The sequence below is a fragment of the Myotis myotis genome, unplaced genomic scaffold (genome assembly GCF_014108235.1).
Source record: "Myotis myotis isolate mMyoMyo1 unplaced genomic scaffold, mMyoMyo1.p scaffold_m19_p_11, whole genome shotgun sequence".
Taxonomy (NCBI): Eukaryota; Metazoa; Chordata; class Mammalia; order Chiroptera; family Vespertilionidae; genus Myotis; species Myotis myotis.
In genome coordinates, this window is record NW_023416315.1 from 76347601 (window position 1) to 76368970 (window position 21370).

Consider the following 21370-nt stretch of genomic DNA (forward strand, 5'->3'; position numbering starts at 1 on the left):
TTATTTTGCTAGTTTTTAGTGTGCTCAGGGCCCTATCCATTCATCTTTCTAGCTTGTTGCACGCTCAGGCTCTGCCATTCATATTTCTAGTTTTTGGCACGCTCAGTATAAGCCAATGGGGGAGACTCCCTGGTGCTCCACTGTCTAGGGCAGCGGTTCTCAAACTGTGGGTCGCGACCCCTTTGGCAGTCGAACGACCCTTTCACAGGGGTCGCCTAAGACCATCCTGCATATCAGATATTTGCATTACGATTCATAACAGTAGCAACATTACAGTTATGAAGTAGCAACGAAAATAATTTTATGGTTGGGTCACAACATGAGGAACTGTATTTAAAGGGCCAGAAGGTTGAGAACCACTGGTCTAGGGTAACACATGTGTGAAGTGTCTGCTGTTTGGTTTCATTCTGTTTCCAATTACTCCTTTTATTTTCTGGATGAAATGTTGAGCGGTTCTCAGCTAAGGACAGTATCCACTACCAAAGTGTACTTGTCAATGTGTGAGGGCAGTTGTCTTCATGAGTGGGGCATCCTATTGGCATTTATTGGGTACTAGAGGCCCAATGCATGAAATTCGTGCAAGGGGCTCAGCCCTTGCAGCCCTGGCTTCATCTGGAAGGTCATCCAGAAGGTTGTCTGGATGGTCGTTCTGCTGTTTGGCCATCTGCTCTAATTAGCATATTATTCTTTTATTATTATAGATGGGCTAGAGATACAAATACCCAACAATATTGTGTCTGCACAACAAAGCACTATCCCACAAAAAATGCCAATACTGCTCATGCAACATTAGTACGTAAAAGAACCTGTTCAGGAACTATAAGGAAAAAATACACAATGCAGGTCTTATACTAACTTTACTTACTTATTTATTTATCTATAAATTTATAGATTAGAGAGAGAGGGGAAGGGAGAGAGAGAGACGAGAGAGAAACTTATCAAACTCACAACCTTGGTGTATTGGGACAATGCTCTAACCAACTGAGATATCTGATCAGGACTACCATTCATTCATTTATTCACAAAATACCTACAAAGTATCTATCATGGTAGATACCATTCTAGTAGCTGGGAAGTCAGTATAATAAGACATGAACAGTCCCTGCCCATCATAAAATTTTCACATTAGTTTATTTGCTTACCTGGTACACATATACACAAATACATACATAATTTCAGTCAATGATAGACACTACATGAAAAACTAAGGCAAGAAAGTAAATAGAGAATAATGGGAGAGACACATTTTGCAAGGCGCACAGGAAAGGAGATGACACTTGAGCAGAGCCCTACGTGATGTTGAGAAAAACAGCCATGAGAAAGTCTGCAGAGAAAGTCTCACTGGCCGAGAGAACGCAAGAGCAAAGTCAACAGGGAACAAGAGAACTGGCATGTTTAAGGAACAGCAATGAAGTGTGATTGGAATGGGATGAGCATGGGTGAGCAGTGGGCTGACATCAGAGAGGCAGGCAGAGCCAGAATGTTCAGGGCTTTGTGGGCTTTGATAAGGAGTTTGGATTTCTGCTCATGTGATGGAACTGGAGAGTTTTAAGCACAGGAGTAAATGATCTGATTTTTTAAAAAATCACTAGTTAGGGTAGTAAGAAGGCAAAACTGACAACTAGGATACCATAGTCCTTGGGAAACAAGGACAATAATAAAGCACACAAAAGTATATATAACAAGACCTTTGTTAAATTGCCTAATCGGGGTGGGTGCTGGTAAGGAGAATTTAGCCAATTTTATTTTAAAACTATGGGGCCCCAAATAATCCCCGTACAAACTTGTGCCACTCTTTTTTCAGATGGGCAGGTCATGAATTGATTTCTTAATAATGTTTAAAAAGGGAGGTGGGGGTGGGAGGGGAAGCATTTTACCATCTACAGCCTTTTTTAACTTAAAACGAAATCATTATCTTCAGTATTAACACATCTAGAAACAACTCTGTAATGACACTAATTTTAAAGTCGTCCCTGCTGACTGAAATAAACATAGGGGAAAATAAATCCCCAAAATGTTCACACTAGAATGTAAAAGAATATTTTGGAAGCCATAGAAAATAGCTCCTATTTCAAATATAATTGACTAAAAAACGTACATATCCAAAAGTAGATCAAGTGAGATCAAATGAGGTAAAGAGAGAACTTGCTAAAATAATCAAGTTTTGAGAAGCAATGCAGACAATGAAGGGACAAAGGTCTCAAGGTCTGGGCAGTTCTTACTAAATGCTATTCTTAGATGCAACTGTAAGCAGGATGAGCTTGACAGGAACTTAGCCCATCAATGTAGCCAACTGCAAAGAAGGAAATCAACATGTACTTGACCAAGTAGTGTATATAAGCAATGGCTAAGCCTTCCTTCTGGGAGACAGAGCTCTGGGTGTGAATCCCTTCTCCATTACCTGTTGAATTAAAACTACAACAACAACAACAAAAGAAAACACACAAAATGATGTTGCATCAACCATGTCTGGTTCTGTCTAGAGCACCCCAAACAGCGAACCCCTTGAGTTTGGTAGCAACGTTATTGTGTAGCTATCCTCAGACTTTCAATTTGCAAGACACCTTGGTTTGGCACTTCTTTGTCTCATAAAATCTTGTTGGCGCATTTATGATCATCCAAATAATTACTGGCCAACACCGGCGAGCCCTTTCTGAAGTGTGTTGGGTAGGAATTTAAATACAGATTCTTGCTGTCCATGGGCATCGCAGTGACTGTGCCTGCTGCGCTGAGACTGGCCTGCAGAGAGGGCAGTGGCTGCATCCCTAACCCACTTCTTGGGTAGCTTACGTCCGAGGGAGTCAGTGCATTAGAGTTAGGAAGACTCGGTGGCTGGAGAGGCGCAGTAAGGCCTTGGCACATATTGGACTCAGAAAGGGTTATAACTTACATATGCAAATAGTTCCTTCTTAGGATTTCAAAATGTTGGAGCCGCTCGTTTAAAAGTATACGAAACGGAGGGCTCTGCTCGGGGATTTCTGCGTGCGGCTGCCTTCACTCCAGGGGACAGGGGGAAACAACCGCTGCTGTCATGTTCTGTCCTGCTTTGAAGTAGCTTTCGTACAGATGCACTAGTCACTTTGCCAGTAAAACACTGGGACGCGGGCGGGAAACCCCGGGAAACTCGCTCCCCTTCTTCCCAGCAGAGCGTGGCCGCCCCTTCCCCCGCCCCTTTCCGTAGCCAGAGGGAGGGGAACTGGTGCATCCTGGGAGTCGCAGCCGCGGGGATTGTGGGAAATGTAGTTCGGCCACGCCGCCCTCCGCGCCTCCGGTAATGGCTGCTTCCTGGAAGGTAATGTGAGAATTCTCTCCAAAGGATCCTTAGGTTTCCCCCGTGTACTTGCACAGCGGGGCAGATCCTACACCCTGCCGGGCCAAAGCAGGGATTTTTTTTTTAAATTTAATGTTAATTCCTGGGACGCATTTGTCTGTCGCTTCGATTTACTTTTTGTTTTTCCTGAATGGGCGAACTAACCAACCTTAAGCCTCCCACCCGTGCCTGAACAAACTATTTGCTCTAGCTTGTTCATTCTCTCTACGCTTTCCTCCCCCTTCCGTACAGCCTCCCTGCACTGCACTGACTGTAGCTGCCCCCTTAAAATAATAATTTAATAATAAGAAGAATAAAGAATAATAATGAATAATTTTTAAATTTTCCCCATCTTCTTCTGGTAATAGGCGCTGTCACGTGGAACCTCTTAGCCTCCGCATTCCGAACGCCAGGAAGGGGGTGTTTCAAGTCCCGTAGAGTTACACAGATACGATTCTTTGGTAAGTCGTCCTGTTCCCCATAACGTCAGAGTTTTATGTTGTGTGACTTTTACCAGATTTGTCTGCATTTCCTGGATGGGAGAAAAAACCCTTTGAACATGTCATTTTTACTAACTAGGATATTTTAAATTTCCAAGTGAGTGTTTTGTGCATTTTCTGTTTGTTCTTAATTATGCTCTGCTGTCCAGTTTGTTCGGTGTTGGCATCTACAGTGTGGCGAATCGCTGGAGTCAGTTATCTTAAGAAGGGGAGCTTAGCCTCAAGTGATCATCTTTAAGTATCTTTTACTTCCCTGTTTTTTTCATGGGGAAAAGAGAATATGTGTCTGAAATGTAAACTTGAAAGGTTATGTTTGTCATGTATCCATATTGTCGTTGAAAAGGGTAGGGATTTTAATGGTTCCTCTTTGTTTCCATGTTTAATTTCTAGAAACCTTCAGCTCTCAAGATCCAGCCATCTCAAGGTCCCAACATCATGACCTCGGTTTCAGCACAGCTGTTCATGGTCCTCCTTTCGCTGCTCTTGGTGCTGCCTGCTGTTGAAGCAGTAGAAGCTGGAGATGCAATCGCTCTTTTCTTAGGTGTGGTTCTCTGCATTACAGGCATCTGTGCTTGTTTGGGGGTATATGCCCGAAAGAGAAATGGAGAGGTGTGACTTGAAGGGCCTCCTGAATCAAGCCTTGCCCTGAAAACATTTGAGCTATTCGGGTTAAAAACTGAGCTTTGGTGTCTGAAAGTTCCAAAGAAACAGTACATAGGGTAATTTTTCCCTGAAAACATTTGAGCTATTCGGGTTAAAAACTGAGCTTTGGTGTCTGAAAGTTCCCAAGAAACAGTACATAGGGTAATTTTACATTCTTAAGTTTCCCTATAAATGGGAATAAATTGATATATGTTAAATGGAAAAAAATTCTTTTTCACAACAATTAATGCAATGAAAAATGCAGTCTATAATTTATTTGCTAGTTAGAAAGAGGGTCAAAGAAGTAAGATGGCTGAAATTTGCATAAGTAATATCTAATAATCTCAAAAATTCTCAAAGCACATGAAATTGGAAGAAGGAAACTCTTGCCAGAATCCTAGGAAGTAGCCACTATTCAGTTGTAATTACTGCCTCCTGCATTGTTGAGGAGTCTTTTCTCTATGTTTTTTTATATTTTTGTTTTGTTATCTCCCACGTTAATATTGTACTTAGATATTAGATATTAAATATAGTCAGTCAAAACTTAAAACTTTTATTTCTTGGGGGGGGGGGAAGTAGTTAAAACTGTGTTAGTGTATCTGACATTGAAATGGAGAAAAGATTTAATGTAAAAAAATACTTTGTATTGACATTAAAATAGGGAAGATTGAATGTAAAAAAATAAAGCCTTTATATTAAATAGCTACCAAACTCTTGGTAAGAAATAGTATCCTATATAATAAAGATGTAATATGCAAATGGTCATTACATAATGACCGACCCCGCGGAACAACTAGATCACAGATCAGCAGGAGGGTGGGACAGCAAGCTACAAGCAGGCAGAGCTATGGGCAGAGCTACAAGCAGGCAGGGGAGAGCTAGGGGAGCAGGCAGGGAAGCAAGCTAGGGGGAAGGGCAGGGGGAGGAGCTACAGGAGGGCAGGGCAGTGGGCCAAGAACTGGAGGGAGGCAGTGAGCTGCTGGGGAGCTACTGGTGCACAGATTCCTGCGCAGGGCTACTAGTATTAAATATAAACCCATTATAAGTTAATGTACAGTATCTTTTTTTAAATATATTTTTGTTGATTTCAGAGAGGAAGGGAGAGGGAGAAAGAAACATCAATGATGAGAGAGAATCATTGATTGGCTGCCTCCTACATGCCCCACACTGGGGATTGAGCCTGCAAACCCGAATTGAACAATCACCTCCTGGTTCATAGGTCAACACTCAACCACGGAGCCATGCATGGCGTCTATTTTTGTTTATAGAGACACAATCAGTGAAAAACTAGAAATGTGCATAATCAAGTTAGAAGAGGTCATTGGTAGAGAATCCACAGATACAGAAGGGTGCTATAGTGGCTTATACTGATTTACACACCAGCTCGATGGACCTTGCTGCTTTCCCAAACCAGCATTATTACCTGGGGACTTGTCAGAAATACAGAACCTCAGGCCTCCTCCAGACCAATTGGATCAGAATCTGTACTTGTTTCAGAGCCCAGGATAATCTGTGTGCATGTTTAAGTTTTAAGAAGATTGATCTAACCTGTTTGAGTCCACAAGTCACCCAATGCACTTGATAAAACTACATTCCCAGGTCCCTCTCACAGTTGTGTTGGAGACACTGTAGGTTGAAGCCTGGAATTCTGTGTTTAACAAGTGCACCCAGTGATGCCTTTGACTCTGTAGCTGCACCCAGTATAGAATAATCTGAGTAAATCAAACTGCTTTAGTTCTTATTGGAAGCAGGTAGTCAAGTTTTTCCTAAAATAATGCATTATCTAATCCTCAGCTCTCCAGGTGATAATTGGAAGCCCTAATTTTGGTCAGAAAACCAGCAGCAACCTTAAGATTCTGTTTATAGTGCATTTCTGCAGGTGTTAGCTGACCTGGCTAATGAGGATTTGGTGGCGGGTACAAGGAGTGAGGGACAGACGCGCTACAAAGACAACATAAAAACCGAATGGATCTGTTTTAATCCTAGCTGTTTTGTTTTTTCAACAGAGAAAGCACTAACATGTTTTGTTCAAATAAATTGGCAGTTACACATCATGTAATTATAAAACTTAATTTTATATGCCTTTTTTTTTAAGATAGAAAAAGGAATGCAGCTGTATATGTTTGTCCTGTCTCATAAACTAGTCTGTGGGTACGAATGTAGGTGGAGAGGCCGCTGCTGCTTGTCTGTCTGAACTTTTCAGTTGGCATTGGGAGGAACCAAACCTAAAGTACATTTTAAATCACTGCATTGGTCACTGAGCCATCTCTAGATACTATTATTTAAATGTTCAAACTAGGACTACAGGTAAACATGCTTTAATGGCATGTATTTCCAAAAGTGCCTAGAATGAATTAGGAAACCGCTGTTTTCCTATTTTACCCTTAAAAGTAGAGAATTATCCTGAGGAGGCATTCAGGAATTACGATGGGAAATGCCTTCTCTGTTTTTAGTCTTTTTTCTCATCTAAGTTGGATCGCATGGTTTTGCCTGAAAAGAACAGGAACTCTTACAGTGGCTCTTAACCTTTATGGGGCCACCAGCTCCTTTGAGAATCTGACAAAACATATGCTCATTTTCTGAGAAAAGGCACATATATGCTGGCATTTTAAAATTAATTTTAGGGAGTTCACAGAGCTGAAGCCCATCCAAAAATCCCCAGTTGCAAATTTCTGCTGTTGTATTTCCTTCTTTGAGGTTTTTCCAATCCTGGAATTCCTTGATTTGCTCTGAGGGATAACATCTGCTGTTGGAGCAGTGCCCGGAAAAAATAGGATAAACAAATGTCCCCCAACAACATAATTTGTAGGTGTCTAGTAAATGCTTCGTATATGTTAACTCCGGTGAATCCAGTTAAAAAGGCAGAAGACTAATACTGCTTTTAAGACTTTTCCACTGTCCTTAATTTTCAGAAGGTTGACTGTGATGTGTCTTATTTTGGGACTTATCCTGTTTGGGGTTCATTCTGGTTCTTGAACCTACAGGTTTATGTCTTTTCCCAAATTTAGGTAATTTTCAGCCATTATTTTTTCAATTTTATTTTTCAGCACCATTCATTGCTCCTTTTCCTCTGGGACTCCAGTGACCCAATTATTGAATCTTTTGTTACAGTTCCACTCCTCCCCAGGGCTCAATATAGATTGATCGATTGATCAATCGAAAGATTGATTGATTTTAGGCTTCTATTCAGATTGGGTAATTTCTAGTCTTCTCTCCTCAAGTTCACTGATTCTGCTGTTGTATTTTCAGTTCTAAATTTTCCATTTGGCTTTTCTTTGTACATTGTGGTAAGAGTGGATGTCCAGATTCCCATGGCCATGTCTGAGCCCATTGACATTTCTGAGTCACCAGCTTCTCCAGTACCTAGTCAGAGATTTATGAGGCAAAATGAAAACCCAGAGAATTCACCACCATGTCTTTCTTTTGGTCTGGAGTTCCTAGACTGTCTGCCTTCTTTTCACCTTTAAGGATCTTTTTACGTTTGTTTTATACATAATGTCAGGATTTTTAGCTGTATTTAGTGGGAGAAATAGAAAAAAAAGATGTCTATCCCATCTTCCTGGAAGCAGAGGTCTCAGTGCATATTTAAAGAGTGAAATCTTTGGAGAGAGAAAACATCAGGTAAATGACGAATTCAAAATATTTCACTCACAGACCTTTGTCCTGTGGTCTCCCACATCTGCCCTCCCCTCTTCACCCATCCAGTGTATTATTTATTTCTGTCTTTACCCAATAAACTCAACTAAGAGATATGACTAACAAGAATTCAGGAGTGCAGATGAAGTTTAACAAAATGGGCTGTATTCATATTTTGTCTCAGAATAGAGACTGCAAGTGGCAGCAAACGAATGTGATACCAAATGTACTAACAAAGGAACTAGCCACATCCAGGAAATCTTAGAAGCTACACATCACCTGCACCTTTTCCCTCTTAGGCTTTCTAAGCTCTGCAGAGCCTTGTCAAGTGCCATTTCCAACTTTGGCTGTAGGAAAGTTGGTGCCCATCCAAAAATCTACATAGCCTGTAGCTCATAGCCTGCAGCACATGATGAAGGGAGGAGAATTATCTGCATAGGAACCATCTCCCATTGATTCACATCAGTCTCTTTGGTGGTATCAATGCCGGAGAGTAAAACGCCCCCGTTCTTTGGGGGAGCGAAGTTCTTGGGGAGCCACTGAAAGAAGCATTTTCAGAAGCCCCCATGGGAGGATGGGATGTGGAAGAAAGCTTTATTGGCATGAGTTCCATTTCTCGGGTTGCAATGTCCCATTTCCCCCAACCCAATCCCGACAGAGGGGCAGCTGGAAGTTCAGCAGAGCCAGAAAGAGAGCCAATGTCCAGACTTCCCGTTCCGTGTTGCGGCCGGTGGTTTAGCATTCAGGCCAGATTAAAGTCCATCAGTCCATGTGTGGAGCTCAAGTGGCCATGCACCACGTGGCACAGTGGAGCGCAGCCCCTGCAGCAGGGTCATGGGAGGGCCCCTCACCCTGGAGTCGAAAGAGGGAACTTCCGTTGTCTAGAAGTTTATATGTTTAGATTTTGAGAGCTTGCTGTGGCCAGGCCCATCCTGGCCAATTACCTGTTTCCTGGTGTGGTTAATGGGCAAGTATTTTCCCATGTCACTCAGACCTTACTGGGCATGCCTCTAAACTGCCTTTGTCCAGTCCCTTTCCCCCTTCAATGAGCTGAGGACAGAGTTGGAGTGATAAATGCAGCGTTTTGGCAAAGCTCAACAAATGGCATGCCTATACTATTAGTCTCCCTTTTCACTCCTTTCCTGTTAAATAACAACCAGGTTATTACAAGGGTGTCAGTATCACAATAGGGTTTAAGGGCCAAAGCCCTGGAATCCAACATACCTTGATAACCAGGTTCCACAGCTTCAAGCCACTTTTTCAAAATTTCTGTCTCTCTGTTTGCTAAATGGGGAAAATAACCGTACCTACCTCATAGGTAGATGAGGAATGCATACAATAATGAATGTGAAAGGCTTGGCATTGGATATTATTGATATTAATTCTAGCATTAATTTTTTATTTAAAGAGGGCATCTTTAGAAAGTTACACAAACAAATCTCATATTAAATAGCTCATTATATTTTAATTTTGACATTTTCCCTGAGTCTGTTTTCTTTACCATAGTTTTCCCCCCACCATAGGCTTACAAATTGCTGAAACTCAAAGGCATCTGTGAAGAAAAGAAAATCGGGCTTCCCTAAAGTTTCCCCAAGTCTTTTAATTTGTACCTGAGTTTCTTGAGGGAAAAGAGAATTGCTTGATTCTGTTTTAGTTATTCCTAATGTGTTCAACCATGGGCCTTTCCTAAGTGGCATAACAAAAGCTTAGCAACTGCTCAGGTCATTTAAAAAGATGTAAGGAATTTTGTTCTGCCTATTCAAGAAAATTGCAAATCTGGTCCATAGACTGACAAATCTTTTCTCATTAGAAGTTATAAAAGATATAAACAATATAAAATGTATTTAATGTTTGTTTCCTATGGTGGGAAATGAAGAGGAAGCCTCTATTTTGATTTAGTAATCCCAGACAGATGTTTTGTTTGTTTGTTTTTATTCTTTCAATAATCTTTGGGAATGCTGTATTTTACTTTAAAATATATTTTTATTGACTTCGGAGAGGAAGAGAGGGTGGGAGAGAAAGAGAAACATCAGTGATGAGAGAATCATTGATTGGCTGCTTCCTGCACACCCCCTACTGGGGATCAAGCCTCAACTCAAGCATGTGCTCTGACTGGAATTACACTGTGACCCCCAAGTTCATAGGTCGACACTCAACCACTGACCCATACCAGCCAGGCCCAGACAGATGTTTTATTCTATAAACAGGGCCAAATCAATAACTATGTGTGCAGAATAGCATATTTAAAATGTTTCTAATTTTTAGTAACATAATTTTGCTAAATCATGTCTGTGATTAAGTAATATACAACTAACATCTAAATGCAAAAGACCAGAAAAAGATGACTGCAGCAAAATACTAGAATGTGGTTTGATATCTCATTTATTGTAATATCAGAGCTACAATATTCCTCTCATAAATATTCCCAATGAACCCATTATATGTGGGTGATTAAAATTTTGAAGATATTAGTTGGCAGTTGATAATCTGAAGTGAAATTATGAATTTTATATACAAGATGGTTAATTATTTTTTATTGTTTTTTTAATCCTCACCTGAGGATATATTTTTGTGTTGGTTTTTTTTGTTTGTTTGTTTTTGTTGCTTTTTAGAGAGAGAGGAAGGGAGAGAGAGAGAGAGAAACATCTATGTCAGAGAGATACATTGGCCACCTCCCACATGCACCCCAACCAGGAACCAAACCCGAAACCTCATGCAAAATTATGTCTTGTAAACATTTATGCACCCAACAGAGGAGCTTCTAAATATATAAAGTAAATTTTGATAGACATAAAGGGAGAGGTTGAGAGTAATACAGTCATTCTAGGGGATTTTAGTACCCCATTATCAATGGCTAGATCTTTGAGACAGAAAATCAACAGAAAACAGTGACACATACATACATCAGATGGATTTTAATTTATATTTTCAGAGCATTTCACCCCAAAGCAACAGAATATACATTCTTTTCAAGTGTACATGTAACATTCCCCAGAATAGATCACATGTTAAGACACAAACAAGACTCAATACATGTAAGGAGATTGAAATCATATCAAGCATATTTTCTGGCCATAATGGTATAAAACTAGAAATCAATAACAAGAAAAAAACAGAAAAACACATGGAGGCTAAATAACAAGTTATTAAACAATGAATGACTTAATAGTGAGATCAAGGAAGAAATAAAAAATACTTGGACACAAATGAAAATGAGAACACAACAATCCAAAATCAAGGGACACTGCAGAAGCACTCTTAACCCTACCAGACTGCTATACCAATTTTTCGGTAATTTCCACACAAAGGTGGAATATTGGCACTAGATGAAAGGTAGATGAAAGGTAAACCTATTTTCTACAATGTCTCCAAGTTCCATCTTATTCTAGCCACTTCTTTGCATGTAACTAACATTTTTCTATATCATGTTGGTTTTTTCTCTTTAATGCTCAAGAGCCCAGGTATAGGGGACAGCTAGGTTCAGGGCCTCAGGTCTGGTAGGATTAAGAGGGAAATCCATAGCATTACAGGGCTACCTCAAGAAAAAATAAAAATCTTGAATAAGCAATCTAAGTACATTTAAAAGAACTAGAGAAATAACAATAAACAAAGTCCAAAATGAGTAGGAGAAAAGTAATAAGAGAGAACAGAGTATAAATTAATAAAATAGAGTCTAAGAAATTACAAAAGATCAATTAAACCAATAGCTGGTTCTTTGAAAAGATAAGATTGACAAACATTTCTCAAGACTCATCAAGAAAAAAACAGAGGGGACCCAAATAAATAAAATCAGAAATGAAAGAGGGAAAGTAACAACTGACTACATAAATACAAAGGATTGTAAGAAAAATATTAAAACCACCTACCTAGAAATTGGACAATCTGGAAGAAATGAGGAATTCTTAGAAATATGCAATCTTCCAAAACTAACAGGAATAATCAGAAACTCTGAATAGACCAATAACAACTAGTAAAATTAAAGCAGCATTCAAAAAACTCCCAGCAAACAAAAGACCTGGACTGTACAGCTTCACGGGTGAATTTTACCAAACATTCAAAGAACTGGTTTTGAAAAAGGGATAAAATTGGCGGTGAAGTAAGTGGATGCTACACAAACACGCTCCCAAGAACAAACTGGAATTACAACTAAAATACAAAAAAAAAACTGTATTGAATAAGCAAGTGAAGACTAGCATAAGAGAACCCTGATAAACAAGGAGAGAAAGTGAAGACTGCATAGAGACTGGTAGGGAGGGTGGAAGTGTGAAAGGGCAGGCCAGGCTCCTATAGACAGCAGTTGAAGTTCCTGAGAATTATCTCAGCTGTGTGAGCTTCCCACTGAGCCACCCAGTCCAGAGCACCAGAACTGAGAGGTGCACACATAACATCTGGCTGTAAAAAAGCAGTAGGGTTGCTGTCTGCCAAAGAGAGATGGCTGGAAATACAGGCACCCTCTTAAAGGGTCAACTCACAAAATTTCATGTGCAGCCACTCAGTTTAGGCTCCAGCAGAGGTAGGGCAGAGTGGACTGGAGCTGTGTGAGCAGAAGCCAGGGTTGAGGGCTCTGGGGTTAGGGCTTGGAAGGCAGGTTTGAGTTCGGAAGGCAGGCACCCTGGTTTCCTGTGCTGAGTCATTCCCTTATACTGTGGAGGACATCTTTATCCAACAGACTTTTCTATGTGGGCAGTTTTTGCCCGGGGGGGAGACAGTTGCCCCACCCTATTGGAAAACCCCTTGCTCCACCCTGTTGAGTTTCTGAGACCCATTAAGAGACTGAGAATAACAGTTCCCAGGCAGAAGCAATTTCCCCACCCTGTTGGAAAACCTCTTGCTGCTAGTGGGCAATTGCCTGAGGCTACTCAAGACTGAATACAATCAGTCTGCAGGCAGAGGCAGGACTCTGGAGGCTTTGAGACTTTGCTTGATCTAATTAGTCAAAACAGCACTGTGCTGCACTAGAGATTGGGAGTCATAGCAGATCTACCTAATAAATAGTCACAAACATAAACAGGCAGCCAAAATGGGGAGAAAAGAAAAAGACCGCAAACCAAAAAGCAAGAGATGTCTCCAGAAGAAGAGCTAAGTAAAATGCAGATAAGAAATTTATCAGACATAGAGTTCAGAATAATGATGTCAAAAGTACTCAAGAGCATGAGCAAAGACATAGTAACTATAAAGAATGGCATAGCACTAATAAAGGACACAGTGGAAGGAATACACAGCAGATTAGGGGAAGCTGAGGATCAATCAGATCAGTAAATTAGAAGACAGGGTAGAAAATCAATCAGAGAACCAAAAAGAAAAAAAACAAACACAAGGACAGCTTAAGGGAGCTGTATGACACCATGAAATGTAACAATATTTACATCATAGGTGTGCCGGAAGGAGAAGAAAGTGAGCAAGAAAGAGACAAGTGTTCAAAGAAATAATGGCAGGAAACTTCCTTAACCTGGTGAAGGAAAAAGTCACACAAGTTCAGGAGGCACAGAGAGTCCCAACCAAGAAGAACCCAAACAGGCCCACACCCAGAAACATCATAATTAAAGTGCCAAAAATTAAAGACAAATAGATAATCTTAAAGACAATAAGAGAAAAGCAGTTTGTTTCCATCAAAGGAGCTCCCATAAGGCTGACAGCTGATTTCTCAACAGAAACTCTGCAGCAGGGGTCCTCAAATTATGACCTGCAGGCCACATGCAAATACAAATATTGTATTTGTTCTTGTTTTGATTTTTTACTTCAAAATAAGATATGCGCAGTGTGCATAGGAATTTGTTCATAGTTTTTTTTTAAACTATAGTCCAGCCCTCCAACAGTCTGAGGGACAGTGAACTGGCCCCCTGTTTAAAAAGTTTGAGGACCCCTGCTCTACAGGATAGAAGGGAATGGCATAAAGTACTCAAGGTAATGAAAAGCTAGGATCTGAACCAAAGATTACTATATCCAGCAAGGATAGCATTCAAAATAGATGGTGAAATAAAAGGCTGCACAGATTTTTTTTAAGGCTAAAGGAGAATTTCACCACCAAACCAGCACTACAAGGAATGCTAAATGGACTGCTCTAATGAGAACAAATACAGAGAGAGAAACATAGGCATAAAGAATTAAAATGGCACTACAGAAGTACCATCAATAATAACATTAAATGTAAGTGGATTAAATGCTCCAATCAAAAGATATAGGGTAGCTGAATGGATGTAAAAACATAATCCAACTATATGCTGTCTACAAGAGACCCACCTCAGGACAAAAGACTTAATTAAGCAGGATGAGAGTGAAAGGATGGAAAAAAATTTCATAGCACTACAGGCTTACCTCAAAAAACAAGAAAAAAATTGTAATGATGTATCTAACAATACAACTTAAATGATTAGAAAGAGAGCAAAAAGAAAAGCCCAGAGTAAGTAGAAGGAAGGGAATAATAAAGATCAGAGGAGAAATAAAAGACCTAGAGACCAAAAGATCAATAAAACCAAGAGCTGGTTCTTTGTAAGGATAAACAATATTGATGAGCCTCTAGCCAGACTCACCAGGAAACAAAGAAGAGGACCCAAATAAACAAAATCAGAAACTAAAGAGTTGAAGTAACAACTAACACCACAGAGATTCAAAGGATCATAAAAAAATACTGTGAACAACTCTATTTCTTTTTTATTTTTTTTATTTTTTTTTTATTGCTTAAAGTAATACAAAGTGTATTACATATGTGTCCATTTTGAACAACTCTATTTCAAGAAACTGGACAACCTTGAACAAACGGACATATTCATAGAAAAATACAATCTTCCAAAACTCAATCAGGAAGAATCAGAAAACTTGAATAGATTGATAACTACTGATGAAATTGAAGCAGTAATTAATAATAATAATAATAATCCCAGCAAACAAAAGGCCTGATATGGATGGCTTCACAGGGGAGTTTTACCAAACATTTAAAAATGAACTAACACCTATCATCCTCAAATTATTCCAAAAAATTCAAGAGGAAGGAACACTTCCAATCTCTTTCTAAGGCAGCATTACCCTAATCACAAAAGGAGGCAAAGACACAACAAAGAAAAAGAATTACAGGCTAATAACCCTGATGAACATAGATGCTAAAATCCTCAACAAAATTCTAGCAAATCAGATCCAGCAATACATTAGGAAGATCATACACCATGACCAAGTAGGATTTATTGCAGGCAAGAAAGGCTGTTATAATATCCACAAGTCAATAAATATGATACATTGCATAAACAAACTGAGAGATAAAAACCACATGATCATATCAATTGATGCAAAAATAGCATTTGACAAAATTCAATACCCATTTTTGATAAAAACTCTCAGCAAAGTGAGAATAGAGAGCTCAACCTCAACATAATAAAAGCCTTATATGACAACTCTACAGGCAACATCATACTGCATGGGCAAAAACTAAACCATTTCCCCTAAAAACAGGAACAACATAGGGATGCCCGCTTTCACCACTTCTGTTCAACATAGTACTGGAACCGTTAGCCATAGTGATCAAACAGGAAGAAGAAAAAAAAAGACATCCAAATTGGAATGCAGGAAGTAAAACTCATTATTTGCAGATGACATGATATTGTACATAGAAAACCCCAAAGACTCCATCACAAAACTAATCAATTTAATAAATGAATTCAACAATGTAGGAGAATATAATATTAACCCACAGAAATCCAAGGCATTTTTACACACCAATAATGAACTCTCAGAAAGAGAATCTAAAAAAACAACAAAAACCCATTTACCATTGCAACAACAACAAAAAAAATTAAGATATCTATGAATAAACTTAACAAAGGAGGTAAAAGACCTGTACTTAGAAAACTAAGAGCTATAGGAAGATATAAACAAGTGGAAAAATGTACCGTGTTCATGGATTGGTAGAACCAACATCATTAAAATGTCCATACCACCCAAAGCAATCTATAAATTCAATGCAAGCCCTATTAAAATATCCAAACCTAGAACAAACTCTCTAAAAAATTTATACGGACTCAAAAAAGTCCCAAAAAGCCACAGCAATCTTGAGAAAGAAGAACAAAATTGGAAGAATCACAATACCAGATGTCAAGTTATACTACAAAGCCACTATGCTCAAAACAGCCAGGTACTGGCACAAGAACAGATATATAGATCAATGGGACAGAAAGGAGACCCCAGAAATTGACCCAAGACATTATGCTCAATTAACATTTGACAAAGGAGGCAAGAGCATACAATGGAGTCAAGACTGTCTCTTCAATATATGGTGTTGGAAAAATTGGAAAGATAGGTGCAAAAAAATGAAACTAGACCACCAACTTACACCATACACAAGAATAAACTCAAAATGGATAAAAGACTTAAATGCAAGTTCTGAAAACATAAATATCGTAGAAGAAATCATAGGCAGCAAAATCTCAGACATTTCTCATAGCAATCTGTTCACACATACATCTCCTAGGTCAGTGGTCGGCAAACTCATTAGTCAACAAAGCCAAATATCAATAGTACAACAATTGAAATTTCTTTTGAGAGCCAAATTTTTTAAACTTAAACTATATAGGTAGGTACATTGTTATTAATTAGGGTACTCCTAAGGCTTAGGAAGAGCCACACTCAAGGGGCCAAAGAGCCGCATGTGCCTACCACGGTCCTAGGTCAAAGGAAACTAAGGAAAAAATATACAAATGGGACTGCATCAAAATAAAACATTCTCTACAGCAAAAGAAACTATCAATAAAACAAAAAGGGAGCCCACTGTATGAGAGAACATATTTGGCAATGATCCATCTGATAAAGGGTTAATATCCAAAATAAATTGGGAACTCATACAACTTAACAAAATAAAAACAAACAATCCAATTAAAAAATGGGCAAAGGACCTAAATAGACACTTCTCCAAAGCAGACATTCTGATGGCCAAGAAACATAAAAAAATGTTCAAAGTCACTTTAATTTGCAGAGAGATGCAAATTAAAACAATAATGAGGTGTCACCTTACACCTGTCACAATGGCTGCCATCAACAAATGACAAGTGTTGGTGAGAATGTGGAGAAAAAGGAACCCTAGTACATTGCTGGTGGGAATGCAAACTGGTGCAACCATTATGAAACACAGTATGGAGTTTCCTAAAATAATTTAATATGGAACTGCCATTTGACTCAGTGATCCCACTTCTATGAATATATCCTAAGAAACCTGAAACACCAATCAGAAAGAATGTATGCATCCCTAAGTTTATAGCAGCATAATTTACAATAGGTAATATCTGAAAACAGCCCTAGTGCCTTCAGTAGATGAGTGGACAAAAAAGCAGTGGTACATTTACACCATGGAATACTATACAGCAATAAAAAGGAAGGATCTCTTACCCTTTGAGATAGCATGGAGGGCCCTGGAGAGTATCATTGCTAAGCAAAATAAGCCAGTCAGAGAAAGAGAAGTATCACATGATCTCACTCATATGTGGAATCTAATAAACAAAATAAACTATTGAACAAAATATATCCAGAGGCATAGAAGCATAGAACAGACTGCAGAATTTCAGAGGGAAGGCAGTTGAGAGTGGGTAGGTGGGAAATGATCAACCAAAGAACTTGTATGCATATATGCATAACCCGTGGACACAGACAATAGGGTGATGAAGGCTTGGGGCAGTTGGTGGGAGTGGGCTAGAAGGGGTCAATGGCAGAAAAAAAGGGGACATATGTAATACTTTCAGCAATAAAATTTTTAAAAAGAAAAAAAGAAGAGCTAACACCTATCCTTCTCAAACTATTCAAAAAAATTCAAGAAATAGGAAGACTCTCAAGCTCATTTTATAAAGCCAGCATTATTCTAATTCCATAAGCAGATAAAGACACTGTAAAGAAAAATTATTAGGAGGAGAAAATGGTGGTCAAATAGGTAGACCTGTCGGGCACCTCATCCCAGGGCTAAGCTGGAAATACAGCTACATTGGAGAACATTCACCTGAATTTCCAACTGTGGTCCAGCTGGGGAGGTGACTTATAACAGGGAAGAACAAAAGGCACCTGGAGGCCCATAGGAAGGGAGAGATCGGAGAGATGGGGAGCCAGGAGAGGAGGGATCTGAGCTGCAGGGAGAACTGTTTTGGGAGCACCCTCAGGGCTCCACACACCCAACAGGCTGCGCTTCCCGACCTGTGGCAGTGCAACCCAGGGCCACAGCACCCATATATCGAAGCAGCAGGATTGCTGGGGGCAGACCAGAGCCCATGGGGGAGAGAGCCACAGTTTCTATTGCATTAAAAATAAAAAAATCTCTAAACCAGTGGTTCTCAACCTTCTCGCCCTTTAAATACAGTTCCTCATGTTGTGACCCCCAACCATAAAATTATTTTTGTTGCTACTTCATAACTGTAATTTTGCTACTGTTATGAATCGTAATGTAAATATCTGATATGCAGCATGGTCTTAGGCAATTCCTGTGAAAGGGTCGTTCGACCCCCGAAGGGTTGCGACCCACAGGTTGAGAACCGCTGCCCCAGAGCACAGGAGTTTTCATTGGCAACTACACACCTGACACATTGGTGCAGGGAGGGCGGAGCTGGCTTGAGGTGCCTGAGGACAGGCGGGGTGAGCAGCAGGGAGGGCAGGGAGACTTGGGAAGGCCGTGGCCAGGAATCCTGCATTGGGTCATGCACAGGCTTCCAAACCGAAACTGCCATTTTCCCTGGAAGGAGCTACCTGCTGCCAACACACAGAAGGCAGGAAGGGAAAAAACCTTCCCCAGGTGATACAACCTGCCACAGCCTGCATTTGGAGCTTTACTGAGGAAAAAAGGCAGAGGCCAAGCTTATGTCTGAACAGCCTCAAAGAGCCCTTTGTGTCTGAATTGGAGAAGGGGCTGTCCACCCCACTGTTCTAGGAACCAGACTGATAAAAACTCCTGGGTCCCAGCTGACCACATTGGTCTCCATACAAGGATCTCTGTCCAGCCAAGAGCAGAGTAATATCTTAGGCCACTTGCAGAGGAGTAGCTCTGGGACAGGAAAAACACCTATCATATTCCCTGAAAGCAACATACAACCAGAAACACTCATCAGAAAGAATATATGCACCGCTATGTTCATAGCGACACAATGTATAATAGCTAAGATTTGAAAACAGCCTAAGTGCCCATCAGTAGATGAGTGGAGGAAAAAACTATTGTACATTTACACAATGGAATACTACACAGCAATAAAAAAGAAAGAACTCTTACCTTTGCAGCAGCATGGATGGACCTGGAGAGCATTATGCTAAGTGAAATAAGCCAGTCAGATTAAGATAAATGTCACATGATCTTACTGTGATCTAAATGTGGAATCTAATGAACCAAATAAAATGATGAACAAAAATAGACCCAGAGCCATAGAAGCATGAACAGACTGTTGAACCTCAGAGGGAAGGCAGGGGAGGGTGGGTGGAAGGAGATCAGTCAATGAACTTGTATGCATTTATGCATAACCCATGGACACAGACAATAGGATGGTGAGGGCCAGGGGCCTGGCGGAGGGTGGGGGCCAGGAGAGGGTTGGAAGAGGTTAATAAGGGGGGAAGGAGAACCTATGTAATACTTTGAACAATAATGATGAAAATAATAAATGAATAAAATTAGAAAATTTTATATTCCCTTTTCTACCCTCCCCAATAAAAAATAAATAAATAAAAAATATTATAGGCCAATGTCATTGATGAACACATAGATGCTAAAATACTCAACAAATATTAGCAAACTGGATCCAGCAATACATTCAAAGCATCATACAACATGATCAAATGAGATTTATTCCAGGGACACAAGGTTGGTACAATATCCACAAATCAATAAACATGATACACCACATAAACAATATAAAAGGTTAAAAAAATCACATGATCATATCAATAGATGTAGGAAAAGCATTTACTAAGAGCCAGCACCCATTTATAATAAGAATATCAGCAATGTGGGAATACTGTAGAAGGAACATACCCCAATATAATAAAGGCCATGTAGCAAAAACCCACAGCCAACATCATAGTCAGTGGGTAAAAACTAAAAGTGTTTCCTCTAAGATCGGGAACAAGAAAGGAATGTCCACTCTCACCACTCTTATTCAACGTAGTAATGGAAATCCTAGCAACAGAGATCAGACAAGAAGAAATAAAAGGCATCCAAATTTGAAAAGAAGAGGTAAAACTGTCACTATTTGCAGATGACATGATACTGTGCACAGAGAGCCCTAAAGGTTCCACCAAAAATCCACTAAAAATGATAAATGAATTCAGTGAAGTAGCAGGAAGCAAAATAAACATCCAGCAATTTGTGGCATTTTTATACACTAAGAATGAACTATCAGAGAGAGAAACTAAGAAAACAACCCCATTTGCAATTGCATCAAAAAATACCTTGGAGTGAATTTAACCAAGGATGTAAAAGAGCTGTACTTGGAAAATTATAAGACACCGAAGAAAGACATGGAGGAAGATACAAATAAGTGTAAGCATAGACTGTGTTTGTGGATGGGAAGAATTCACATCATTAAAATGTCCATACTGCCCAAGCAATCTATAGATTCAATGCAATTCCTATCAAGCGACAATGGCATGTTTCACAGAACTAGAAAAATATTTCAAAAATTTATTTGAACCACAAAAGACCGACCCTAAACAGCCACAGTGATCTTGAGAAAGAAAAAAGTTGTAGGGATCGTGCTACCTGATGTCAAACTATACTATAAGGCCATAATAATCAATTAGCATGGTGCTGGCATAAAAACAGACATATAGATCAATGGTACAGAATAGGAAGCCCAAAAATAAACCCACAACTTTATGGTCAATTAATATTTGACAAAGGAGACAAGAACATACAATGGGGTAAAAAGAGTCTATTCAGGAAATGTTATTGAGAAAATTGAACAGATGCATGCAAAAAAGAAAGAAAAAGAAGAAAGAAAGAAAAGAAGGAAGGAAGGAAGGAAGAAAGAGAGAGAGAGGGAGGGAGGGAGGGAGGGAGGGAGGGAGGGAGGGAGGGAGGAGGGAAGGAAGGGAGGAAGGAAGGAAGGAAGGAAGGAAGGAAGGAAGGAAGGAAGGAAGGAAGGAAGGAAGGAAGGAAGGAAGGAAGGAAAAACCACCCTCTTACACCATACAGGAAAAGAAATTCAAACTGGATTAAAGACTTAAATGTAAGTCTCGAAATCATAAAACTTCTAGAACACATAGGCAGTTACATCTCGGGCAGTTCTCGTAGCAATATTTTATTCTGATATATCTCTTAGAGCAAAGGAAACAAAAG

At 39.7% G+C, this 21370-nt stretch overlaps 1 protein-coding gene across 1 annotated transcript; it reads left to right on the forward strand.

Moving 5' to 3' along the window:
- The first annotated feature begins 3191 nt into the window (after window positions 1–3191).
- Window positions 3192–5158, forward strand: SMIM30 (small integral membrane protein 30). The gene is made up of 3 exons (XM_036328926.1): window positions 3192–3292; window positions 3679–3771; window positions 4201–5158. Exon 3 carries the CDS (start codon window positions 4246–4248, stop codon window positions 4423–4425), a length of 180 nt encoding a protein of 59 aa, XP_036184819.1. The 5' UTR covers window positions 3192–3292; window positions 3679–3771; window positions 4201–4245; the 3' UTR covers window positions 4426–5158.
- The last annotated feature ends 16212 nt before the right edge of the window (window positions 5159–21370 follow it).

Bases quoted from the DNA above. Each gene is read 5' to 3' on its own strand.
- SMIM30 (XM_036328926.1), top strand. From the start codon at position 4,246: ATGACCTCGGTTTCAGCACAGCTGTTCATGGTCCTCCTTTCGCTGCTC.